At 33.8% G+C, this 12,722-nt stretch overlaps 1 protein-coding gene across 11 annotated transcripts in view; it reads right to left on the reverse strand.

Moving 5' to 3' along the window:
• The window catches only part of RELCH (RAB11 binding and LisH domain, coiled-coil and HEAT repeat containing), a 109,995-nt gene that overhangs the window by 19,970 nt on the left and 77,303 nt on the right, over positions 1-12,722 (reverse strand). For 8 of the 11 annotated variants that reach the window (XM_048218491.2, XM_048218492.2, XM_048218488.2 and 5 more), the window contains 5 exons: positions 12,054-12,160; positions 10,841-10,940; positions 5,377-5,459; positions 4,528-4,591; positions 2,969-3,107 (listed from right to left, as the gene is read on the reverse strand). In XM_048218491.2, coding sequence (XP_048074448.1) covers positions 2,969-3,107; positions 4,528-4,591; positions 5,377-5,459; positions 10,841-10,940; positions 12,054-12,160 — 493 coding nt within the window. Of the gene's footprint in view, positions 1-2,968; positions 3,108-4,527; positions 4,592-4,803; positions 4,887-5,376; positions 5,460-10,840; positions 10,941-12,053; positions 12,161-12,722 lie in introns of those variants that run through there. The other 3 variants (XM_048218490.2, XM_026496425.4, XM_044383066.3) reach the window with 2 other exon arrangements.

Genomic DNA, 12,722 nt, shown 5'->3' on the forward strand with positions numbered 1-12,722 from the left:
CAGGGGGAGTGGGAGAGGAAGAAGCAGGCTCATAGCGGAAGAGCCTGATGTGGGGCTCGAACCCATAACGCCGGGATCACGCCCTGAGCCGAAGGCAGACGCTTAACCGCTGTGCCACCCAGGCGCCCCTATAATCACAACTTTTATACATACTTTAGTAAATGGTAAAAACAAAACAAAACAAAACCAAAAACCAACCATGAAAACTTAGAATAACAAAGGCCATTTTTAGGGTATTTTGACTTGTCAAAATTAATAACAACATACTTAAGAGGAGCTCTAGAGAAAAACTGGGAGACAAGAACTCCAAACATTCATTGCCTTCCCACTGAATTCCCTGAAACTCCAATTCACTAACTGGCATGCTGAGGCCTCAACAAAATGGTGGCTCTAAGACAGTCTCTCTAGAGAATCTCTGAGATTCCCTTCTACCCAAACCTTTAGAATGTTCCTCAAACTTCTTTTTCTATTGACACATGGCCTCTTTATTCCTTCTGCTTCTTTTCTGACCTCCTAAACAAGTAATCCTTTCCTTAATGTTTTTCTCAGAAACTCAATAACCATACTGCACAATAACCCCTTAAAATTGCTTAACTAGAAAACAAATCTATAGAAGTTACTTTAAACTCTAGAGCCATTTAAAGGCTATAATTAGAGATCCTCCTAAATCCCAAAAGATAGACAAAAATTTACTACAGTATTCAACATTTCATTACATACTTATTATCCTAGCTACCACATCTGTAGCAATTAATTTACTTAATTGATAACTCCTCAGATGGAAATGGCTGAAAGATTTACTAACCAAGATATGCATAATTCTACAACTGACCTTCAGTGGGCAAGGAAAATAGGAAATGCACAATATAAGGCCATTGCAGCTTTTCTCTTAAGGGCAGACTGGACATAGTCTACACTATAAACAAAATCAATCAACAGGAGACTTCATAAGAATTCATTTCAATAAACTTTCAGAAAATATTTGGGGCAGATCCAACAGCCAAAGTACGGGGAATCTTATCCTCTCTTTTTGTAAATGGGCTCAGAAATGAAATAAAGAACTTCTAAAAAAAAAACAAACAACTAATCGGAATTGTAAAATTGCCATGTTAGAAAATCTCCAGCATATGACTGAACATTTTCAGAGAGCTTTATAAAGTAAAAAAGCTGAAAACAAACAACAATTAAAGACTTAATTGTGTTCTAGATAAAACCAGTAGTTCCTGAAAAAAATCAAGACCAAAAGGTCCTGTGATAATGAAGAGCTGGAAAAGAAAAAAGTCCACTGGATGAATCAATGTCCTCTATTCTCTAAGAAATAGAATGACAAATACCCAAAATGCCACTCTGGGGAAGATATTACAACTCAACAATTCTCTGTCCTTCTTGTAAACTCCTAAAAGCAATTGTCTATAAATTAAGATGGATAACAGTATGGAATCCTTGTCAATATGGGTTCTACTCTTACCATTAACCTTATTAACACAGTACATGAAGGTCCTCAGAGTAAAGTTTTAAAGTAGAAGGAAAGCCAATTGATTGGGCAGTGAATACAAACGAAAAAAAAAGGTTTTTTTTTATCTTAAAGGGGGGGGGGGGAGTCTGGTTGTACCAGAATGTGAAAGAAGACTGTATAAGACATATTTGTGGGTATACATTAAATTGTAACAAATGGTTTATTACACCTATTCAAGCAGTGGAAACGTCTATCATCGATCTTTTCCCAAGTCGACCTTTGTTATTTTGGGACGATTATGAAAAGAAAATGTCTTTCTTCTCTGTGATGCATAAATCTTTCTTCTGAACGCACACAAAAAGGTTAGATCATGATCTAGAGAAAGTTACTAACTCGATAACATGGCACACACCAAAGATTCAATGCCTACTTAGCCAATTCTTTGATCCAAGAGCCAAGACTTAGTCTCTCCACTTCAGAACAATGATAATCTCAACAAAGATGGTCAAAGTACCTTTAGAGTTTTTACCAGAATCACTTATAAATCTGATGTTACAGTATTTCAAACTATCCCTACTGCTAGCTAAAATAACAAATCTTTTCCTGTTAACTAATCACGAAATATTGCTATTTTCTCAGGTTATCAACTTTACCCAACCGAAAAATAATTTTGTGATTGTGTTTCTGTAGCTCAGTAAGTGTTATGCCCTCGGAAGACCTTTTGGACAATGCTGTCCAATCCCTAACAATATTTTTTGTTGATGACACTGATATTAAAATTATCAGGCCAGATATGCAACAACTAGACCATGGGAGAATCTAATTTTGTTCTAGAAACCAAAATGACTTTAAGAAGCCAAATTTGTGGTCCTCTCTAAGGCATGTCAAATCGCTACAAATTAAAGGACTAAAGTATAGCAGTGATAACTGACATATGCTTTTGGAATAATAATTACTGGATACTTTGATGCCACTAAAAGAAATTGCTGTCATAAACACTGAGGCCCATAGTAAAAGAGATATTATAAAAACTAGAGAAAATGCTTTAGCAGATAATTATGCAAATCATTTAGTAGATGAACAAGCTGTGCATTAAAACAAAATCACTGATCATAGCTGAATGTCATGGTAAGTGGAAGAAAAGCATATTTTTCACAAGAACATGTCTAGAAACACATAAAAATGTCCTTAAAAATGAGAATTAAATGGTAAGCTTTAAATAGAACACAACATAGTATTTTGAAATTTATAGTTACTTAAAAATGTTTTAAAAATAACTTGAAATTGTTTATGAGTTACTTTTCATATGTGTTACAGCAGTCAGTATGTAGTATAAAAACTATCCAGTTATAGTATTATTGATCAGTTCACAACAGTCAACTTGGTTCACTTTTAGCTTTCAGTATACAAAAGTATAGAAGGGCTTTAACATAGGACAAATCCTGAGAGGAGCTTCTGGCTTTGATCTTACATTATAATTCAGGGGAAAAAAGGTAGAAAAATGTAACTTACACTCATCTCGGAACCTTGGTTCTGCATTAGGACCAACTCTACCAAATGTTTTTATGATCTCTGTATGCAAAGAATACTGGTCTTGGTACTGAGGATCTTCCAGAAAAGAAGCCAACTGCATTTTCACCCTTTCCAGCAACTTAAAATTGGATATTGTACAGTTATTTCACAAAACATTAAAAATTGAGTAGAGTTGTTAAAGAGAATGTTACACATTAAACATGGCTTGCAGCATGGGTTCAAATGATTTATATCAACATGACAGTAGAAATTTACAATTAAACAAGTACTTATTTAGTCTTTTGGTTCAGAAAGATTTTACATTTTTGTTTGTTAATTCTTCTTTTTTTATTTTTTGAAAATACAAATATTCCCTAAGAAAATGTAAAAGCAAAACCCCCCATAGTATTTAGAGAAAAACAGGTAAATTTATAACGATTTTGTCTCTACATTTTAATTCTTAAAACCAATCACAGTGTAAGTTACCCAATTATTCACCTTCTGAAAGCAATGAGTCATTAATGACTTACATCTTACTCACATTTCCCTAAAAGACATTTTTATTTTAGGATTTAAGAACATGTTGAAATTCTGCCAAGACTGCAAGCTTTGCAGAATAATACTTTTTAATGTTGCTTCACAGTGAAATATATAAGGAAAAAATAGAAAACTTCCCCCCCCACAACTAAGTTGTTTAATTTGTTGTTAAAAAACTTTTTTGACAAAGAAACGTCATGAAATAGTGCTTCCTTTTAGGGGGGGGTAAAATGTCTGTTTATGTTTAAGTGGCTATGTAATATGTCCACAAATGATTTATTTTCTAATCTACAGGGTTTTTCATTTGTATAAAACATGTCCAATTTTATAATAAAGAATGAAATTCTGATACTCATTTTAAGAAGTGTCTTATAGTTAATGTTGCAGACAGAACCTAACAAACTTGAAAATAAATCACAAGTTTCTAAATCAAAATATACTGTTAGGGAGAAAGACCTTGATAATCTTCTAATGCAGACCTAACAGAGGGTTGTCACAGTCCTATGCGCTGCAGTGACATGATACCAGCCCACTAGACTTGCACCTTGGTATCAGTGATACAGTTATAAGAACAGAGGTGCCCTCTAGCCTTCATTTGTGAAACTGAAATAGGTTTGTGTTCCTAAAGTTATCTGGCAAAATTGTCTTCAAATCTGTGCAAACTGACAATCAGGAATTTATGTAGACTGTCTAGAAGTGTACTGGATAGGCTTTGGAACTAGATCTGGTTTGCAGATTATTCAAAACTGCGATACTCAGCTAGGCTTAAAATTGGAACGTCTAAGAGTTGGCTTATATTTAATTTTCTAACTTAGAAGGAAAATAGAGATTTCCTTAGGATATGAAAATATACTTTGGGTAAGGCTCTCATGTTTTCAAACAGTGAGATATTCCTCCAGCCCATAACCAACTAAGAGATAAAATAAAAGATAAGTCCTTCCTGCCCCCTACTGCTTGGTGCATATCTGTAATGTACCATCACCTCAACAGTACAGAGATATTAAATTTCAATAATTTCCTACCTCTCTCTGAATAACCGTTTCCATAATAGTGCCAAAGGCCGGAATTGTGGCAATTCTGACAGAGCTGTTAGAATTAAAAAAGAGAGAAACTGAAACTTTCTTTGAGATGAAAAACTGATTATTAACTGATTATTAAAATGTATATCAAAGTAAGTACAAGGTAAATATACTGTATTAGTCTCTAGCAATGACAAATTAAATTTAAAAAAAGCAGACCAAGAAGAATGCTCAAAAAGACAGACAGGATAACTTAAGGTCGCAGTCTGTGGAACTCACAATTCAGGATCACTGGACAAGGTAACAAGGGCCGGAGCAACCCGCTTGTCAACTAACGCTTCACTCATGCCTCGAAGAGTCAGCTGTAAACCAGTCAACATGCAATAAAAAATGGTTTGGTAAACTGGAATGAGAACTGGGTTAGCTGTGACTGAGGATGGGCAGGCAGACTCATTGGTCTTTCTTGGTTTAGTCACCCACACGAGACATTAAAATGTTAAGCCTTTGGTTCATGCCACTATACTTACTGGTAACAACATGTTAGTGAGATTAGCAGAGCATCCTTTCTTGGCTTGGAAGAAATAGTCCATCAGCATATACTAAGTTTTGGAAATGTTTATTGAGAATGATATTAATGTATTCTTTTCATATATGGCCTCCAAATGCGATGGTCGACATTAAAAAAAGATACGTGAACAGTATAATAAAATTTAAAATCAAGTGAACATAATCCAATACTATTATTTTAAAGAGGTGAATATATTCTTTAACGGACTTAAAAGCTGATGGTTATTTCTTGACAGGCACATTTTGAAAGGGATGCTGAATGTAAAAGGCAGGGATGACACTTACATTTCAGGGTCACTGGAGAGAGTAATGAGAGCAGGAACAACCCTCTGAGCTACCAGAGTTTCATTCACCCCCTTCACCAACAGCTGATTGGTCAGCGTAGGGGGTATTCACAGGTGATGCATGGAAAGAGCAAACACAGTGCCACGGGAAGAAGAAAGGAACAACCAAGAGAAAGAGAGAAAACACAAAAGCAAAACCAAAATTAGAAGCTAAGCAAATATTGCTACTAGAGTGCTTTATAAAGGCAGAGAATGCTCAGGAGGAAAATAAAGCTTAAATAGCCTAGCAGTCCACAAAAACAGAGTTTGTCACCAATTCAATGGCAGTTTGTACTTTTGGTCAAAGTCTCCATGCAGTTTCTGTGTTCAATTAAATGCAATTTAAAAGAAAGCTTTTCTTTCTTTCTTTCTTTCTTTTTTTTTTTTTTTTAACTAAAAAGAAGATATATACCGGATTCTATGGTTAAATATGTTGAAGTAAATCTGGTGTCATTTTATTATGACCAACAAGGTACAAACTGGACTGTTTTTAAACCAAATCCAAATGGCTAGCAGACACCACTAAACTGCTTCTGATTGTTCTATGGCAAGTCAACTTAAAAATCAAGGACAATTCCCAACCTTTTACATCACATAGTTTTCTCTTTTGAGGTACAGAGACATAATGCAGCCTTAAGTGGAAAGTATCACATGTGGGAATTAGATCTGGGTTCAGACTCTGCCTCTCCACTTATTAGCCTTGTGGCCTTAGATATATTACATAATCTCTTGAAACTCAGTTTTCTCATCTGAACATGGTGATATTGTTATCTATCTTAAAGGATCATTGTGCTACGAACTGCGCATAATTAGCTAAATATTGTGTCTGACAAAGATTAGGCATTCAAGAAATGTGAGTTTAACTACTATGAGTATTCCAAGACATAAGATTTATGATATATTTGAATGAAGAAATTATTAATTAAAAAATTGCTTTGGCTGATCCAAGTACTTAACATTTTAGTTTGTTATTTTACATTTCTCTAAAAGCTCAAATGAATAAGAGAAATACGATAAACACAATTGACCTATTTCTATAATCTGATGATAAAATAATCCATTTAGCAACCAACCCTAAATCTAGAAGAGGACCATATTGAGAAGTATTCATTTTGTTTTTAAAAGGGTGACATCCTAATCCTACATTATCAATTTCAGAATTTAAAAACAAATGAATCCTAAATGCTAATCAATCTGTTCACCTTGTAATGGATCTAGGCCTCATGGAATATGGAACATGCTGTGGAATTTTTAGTAACAAAAACCTAACACTGCATGTTAACACATTCCTCCTACACACCATATCAGAGACAGCAGAACTCCCTTTACATGGGATTCTTAATTTTACAATAATCTATTACTATTTAACAACTGATTGACTTTAAAATCTACTTCGATATTCTGAAATTATTTTTATAAAAATACATGGATAATTAGGCTGGAATAAAATGACAAAGGAACTTTTGCTACTGCCTTAAACATTACAGATGTCAAGCAGAAAGAAATAGGGGAAAGAAGTTAAAATACTGTTAAATAAAACTTTCTTCTCTGTACCACTTTATAAATAAAATAGCTTAGATTTGAATCAGTAAAGTGTATCTTAAAGTGTCTGCTATCTTGTGCCAGCCTAAAAGCATTAAAAAAAAAGGGGGGGATAATCTAGGGGACAAGTTAATTTTTCACTGCTGTGCAGTTTTAAGTGTAATTTCTAGTAAGCTAGAAAATCAAAAAGCAAAATTTAAGAGCTATTGATTATTATACATTTTACATACAATGTACTGTATGATCTTTTTTTTTTTTTTGAGATTTTATTTATTTATTTGACAGAGAGAGAGCACAAGCAGTGGGAGTGGCAGAAGAAGAGGGAGAAGCAGACTCCCCGCTTAGCAGGGAGCCGCATGCAGGACTTGATCCCATAACCCTGGGATCACCACTTGAGCTGAAGGCAGACACTTAACCAACTGAAGCACCCAGGCGCCCCTCATTTGATCGCTAAACCTGGTGAGCTAAGTACAATTACTACCAATGTTTTAACAGATGAAGACACGGAGCCTTAGGGAGGAAGTTATGTAACTTGTCTGGTGTTTTAGAGGCAATAGGCGGAGTTAGAAAACGGACTCAGCCACATCTGTCTCACAAGCCCCAGAGGTCTTTGAGCTGGCTGCTGTTACATGCTTAGCTTCCTTATGACTGATATGAGGAATCATTACATGAAGTTCTTTTCTGCATCTTTTGGGAAATCCATTATGTCACGTGATAAAGTTTCTTTATAAATCAATTTCAATAATAATTTGTCACTTCAAAAAGTAACATATTGCCTCTTACTTAACAATGAGAATAATATGATTGATTGGGTTTCCCCTTTTTGTCCTGGTATCTGAAAACTTAGAGCTATATTTAGCATCCAATTTCATTAAGTATCTCATATTATGTTCCTGGTATATCCATTTCTTGCTTTCTTCTCAACAGTTTCGGGTCTCACATTAAAAATTTTCTTTTATGGACTCTGGGAAACAAACTGAGGGCTTCAGAGGGGAGAGGGGTGGGGGACTGGAATAGGCCAGTGATGGGTATTAAGAAGGGCACATATTGCATGGTGCACTGGGTGTTACATGCAAACAATGAATCATGGAACACTACATCAAAAACTAATGATGTACTGTATGGTGACTAACATAATATAATAAAAAATTAAAAAAAAATTTTCTTTTATTAGAAATGTCCTGCTTTTTATGTTTTTATTTTGAATTAACTCACTTGCCGGGGATAGAAGGCACAATTATAAATTATAAAGTATTAGTATAAAAAAACCTTATTAAACATACTTATTCTTTCAGTATGGTTTTGTTCAAAATAGGGCTCACTGACAAAAAAGTAACTACTTTTTTAAAAAGACTTATTTATTTTATTTTATTTATTTTAAAGATTTTATTTATTTATTTGACAGAGAGAGCCAGCCAGCAAGAGAGGGAACACAAGCAGGGGGAGCAGGAGAGGAAGAAGCAGGCTCCTAGCAGAGGAGCCTGATGTGGGGCTCGATCCCAGAGCACTGGGATCATGCTCTGAGCCGAAGGCAGATGTACCCAGGTACATCTAAAAAGCACCCCTAAAAAGATTTATTTATTTTAGAAAAAGAGAACAAACAGGGGGACGGGCAGAGGGAGAGCAAGAAAGAGAATCCTCAAGCAGACTCCCTGCTGAGGGTGGAGCCCGATGTGGGGCTTGATGCAGGGCTCGATCCCAGGACCCTGAGATCATGACCTGAGCTGAAATCAACCGACTCAGCCACCCAGGCACCCCCAGAAAAGTAACTTTAATTTTTTCTACTGATGACTTTTTTTTTTTTTTTAAAGATTTTATTTATTTATTTGACAGAGAGAGACAGCCAGCGAGAGAGGCAACACAAGCAGGGGGAGTGGGAGAGGAAGAAGCAGGCTCATAGCAGAGGAGCCTGATGTGGGGCTCGATCCCATAACGCCAGGATCACTCCCTGAGCCAAAGGCAGACGCTTAACTGCTGTGCCACCCAGGCGCCCCTCTACTGATGACTTTTACTGGCATGATCACTGAAATTTTTTTATTATAAATGAATTTGAAAAAATATTGAAGTCTCTCAAATTCAACTCAGAAGTTCATAATCAACCTGAAAGAACACCGAAAACTGCTGTAGCATTGGCACAGTTTCCAACCCAGCACTGACTGCAAACATAGAAACCAAAACCAGACAAAAGCTCCACATAAGAAGAAAAAAAGAACCCAAAAACAAATAAAAAGAGGATATTTCATTTTATTTACTTAAATTATTTTCATTTATATGGTATGCTTTATCAGTGCATACATAATTTGAAAAACAAATGGTTTAAGAGAAAGAAGTAGCTTTTAGGGTCTTAGAATAAAATCCTATGAGAAGAGTGTATTAAAGACCGTTCTTTATATAAAAGGATGCTTTTTTCTCTCATGGATGACTTTTTTTCAGCATACTGAATAACCAAAAATTATTTATACTCACAAGGAACTTTTACTACAAAGCAAGCTGAATTTTTAATTTGGCATTTAACTTGACAAAGAACACCTGATTATAGTTTTTTCATTAAGTATGTATAATAACATAGGGAGTAACGTGGACAAAGGATGTTCAACCTCCTGGTAAAACTGGAATTTTCTTTAGATTTCACAAATCCATTTTATATATTTAATAGTTTTAGAAGATATATATTTTAAACATACCAGTGCTCTATTCTTCAAATGGTAATTTATCTTAAATTGTGGAAAAATCCTGAAATTCAGGAAAAATTATCCAAAGCACTGAATTAACCAATTCTTTTTAAGGAAATAAATGCTTTAAGATATTTTAAGAATCACATGCATATTAGGGATAATTTTAGCTTGAATAAATACATGTTACCTAAACTATATATTACTTTGTGATAGGAAAAAAAAGAATAATAATGGTAATGGTAATGGTCGTTAACATTTATTTAGTTTTTATTATGTGCCAGAAGCTGTTTTAAGGGCTTTACAAGTATTAATTCATTTCGTATTAACAAAAATCCTTTGAGATGGATACTTATTATCATCTTCATTGTGTAGATGAGGAAACTAAGGCACAGAGAAGTTTGAACTTGCTGCTAAGTAGCAGAGACAGACACTGAACCCAGGCAGTCAGGCTCTATGGCAAGACTCAATAGCAGTAAGAAACACTCTAAATCAATTTTAGTCTTCAAATTCAAGTTCTAGAGATATAAATCAATCAATAAACAAATGAATGAATGAATAAATAAAGTAGGTTATGGCATCATTTCCTCTGTGATGGATATTTCAATTTTCAACAGATAGGCATTTCAAGTTTCATACTTAACTTGGGTAGGTGGCAATTTAAGAAAATCTAGTTAAACAGTCTCTTCTCTCTTAATAAGTCTACGGGCAGTTAATATACATATAGGGATGTTATTCTAGATATGACATGAGAAAATAAACAAGTAGAAGTAATCAATAAAGTAAATATTTTCATATTTGCAATAATTGATTTTTGAATATTATTCATGAATCCAACTATAATTTACAACTTTAAATATATCTTATATTGTTTTAATTGATTTTAATAGCCATTTTATCTCAATATATAGAAAAGTACAGTCAGAAAGATTTATATAGGATGGAAATTAAAATAAGATTTAAAAGAAAATCTGAGAAATAGAACTGATAATAGAATAACATCCAAGGAACCAATAAGGCTAGAAAACATTCTTAAATATATCAAAGCTAAATTTCTGCCCCATCACACAGTACACAACTAGATACTGTATTGCCATAAAATATACATCAACATAACATAGTATGCAAAGACTTTTTTAAAAAACATTCCCTTCTCCTTCTTCCAAAGAAAATCATTATAATCTGAACTGAGAGAAGCATTTGTTTACATACCTCAAACATTCTAGCAGCAGTACATCTCACAAGTGCTGAAGTATGGACAACACCATACCATAAAACAGTTAACAGTAACTCATGGTAGGCTGGATTTGCACTGAAAGAAAAAACTCAGTATTAAAAGTGAGGGCCACAGTGCCTTACTGGTGTACTGAAAAATACATTTATAAGTAATATTAATGATAAAAATATTGGCAAAACACATGAAATTATTCTGTACAGATTTAATAGGTTACATCCAAGATTCCTTAAAAAAGGAAGTCACCTTATAAAGCTACAAACTTTTAGGATATTCAGGAATTATACTTTTAGGTTCTACAAACATTTGCAATTACGATAGAAATTTCAACTCTTCAATAGCATAAAAGTTAAAATTATTTTTAAAAAAAAGAAGAAAAAGAAAAAGAAAACTTACCTAGGAGAAAAAAAAGAAAAAGCACTGGACTAAGAGTCAGACGGGTAAGTTACACTTCTGTGGGTCTTAATTTCTACATCTACAAAAACTAGGGAAGCAATACATGTCCTTATTTATGTCGTATGTTTATTGTAGGATCAAATCAGATCAATTCAAATCATCTATAGGGAAGGATAAGTTGGCTGTGAAGCCTATCCAAATGTAAGACTGTATTGTTATTAAGTGCAGAGATAAAACTACAATAGCAGCTAGGTGATATGATTATGAGCAGGATTAGGCAAATCAAATGGGACAGAAAAAGGAGCTTAATGAACTGGCTTTTACTTGGGGCTCCTTTTTCAGTTTTGGAAAACTAAATTTTCTTCACATCTGAACTTTATTTCTCCAACTGCTTCAAAGAAAGCAATGTCTGTACTCTTTCCCCAACTCTTTTATTATAATGTATTGATTATAAAATATTAAGAATGTACAAATAAGGAAAACCAAAAACCAAAAAAAAAAAAAAATCTTAAGCCTCAAAAAACAAAAGATTTGGTGTGTATGCCAATATTTTTAGACTCAAATTATGTATTCTATAAATCCAATTTGGCCGGTGATGGGTATTAAGGAGGGCACATATTGCATGGTGCACTGGGTGTTATACACAAGTAATGAATCATGGAACTTTACATCAAAAACTACGGATGTACTGTATGGTGACTAACATAATAAAAAATTATTATTAAAAAAAACTTTGTATGAGTTAAAAAAAACTTTATATGAGTTAAAAAAAAAACTATAAGCTATTATTTTTACCCCAGTTCCACAAAAGAAGCCTTCAGGCTATCGAGAGGAGCATGAGATAATGAAAGCAGGGTCATTACATCTTCTAAGAATCCAACTAACAGTTTTCGGTCTTCTTCCTACAGAGGATAAAGACTGATAATGAATTTCTAAGCAATTAAGTAGACCTAAAATAATAATTTCCTAACTGTAATTAGAAAATTTTATCAAATATGGGGAAATATCCAGTCTTAGAAGCATTTTAATCAGAGATATTTATTAAGCATATCTATGACCACAATGGTATGAGAACAAAGACTATCTTGATTCATAGATTTAGACCGTGCTGTCTGATATGGTTAGCCACTCACGATATGTTATTATTTATAATATTTAAATTTAGATTAAAAATTAAGTACAATAAAAGACTCAGTTTCTTAGTAGCACTAGCTACCATTCAAGTACTTAATAGCCACGTGTGGCTAGTGACTTCCTTATTGGAGAGCTCAGATATAGATTATGTCTGCTGTTGCAGAAAATTTTATTAGACAGTCCTGGTTTAGAACATAAAAAGGCATATTCTTCTATCAAAATTTATTATTACCAATTTTAGTTCTAATTAATTTTGACACTACTTAAATACAAACTAGTAAAAGTTATCCCCCTAACAGAAACTCCATTTCCAAAAAATCATATTTGCAA

The sequence above is a fragment of the Ursus arctos genome, unplaced genomic scaffold (assembly GCF_023065955.2).
Source record: "Ursus arctos isolate Adak ecotype North America unplaced genomic scaffold, UrsArc2.0 scaffold_17, whole genome shotgun sequence".
NCBI lineage: Eukaryota > Metazoa > Chordata > Mammalia > Carnivora > Ursidae > Ursus > Ursus arctos.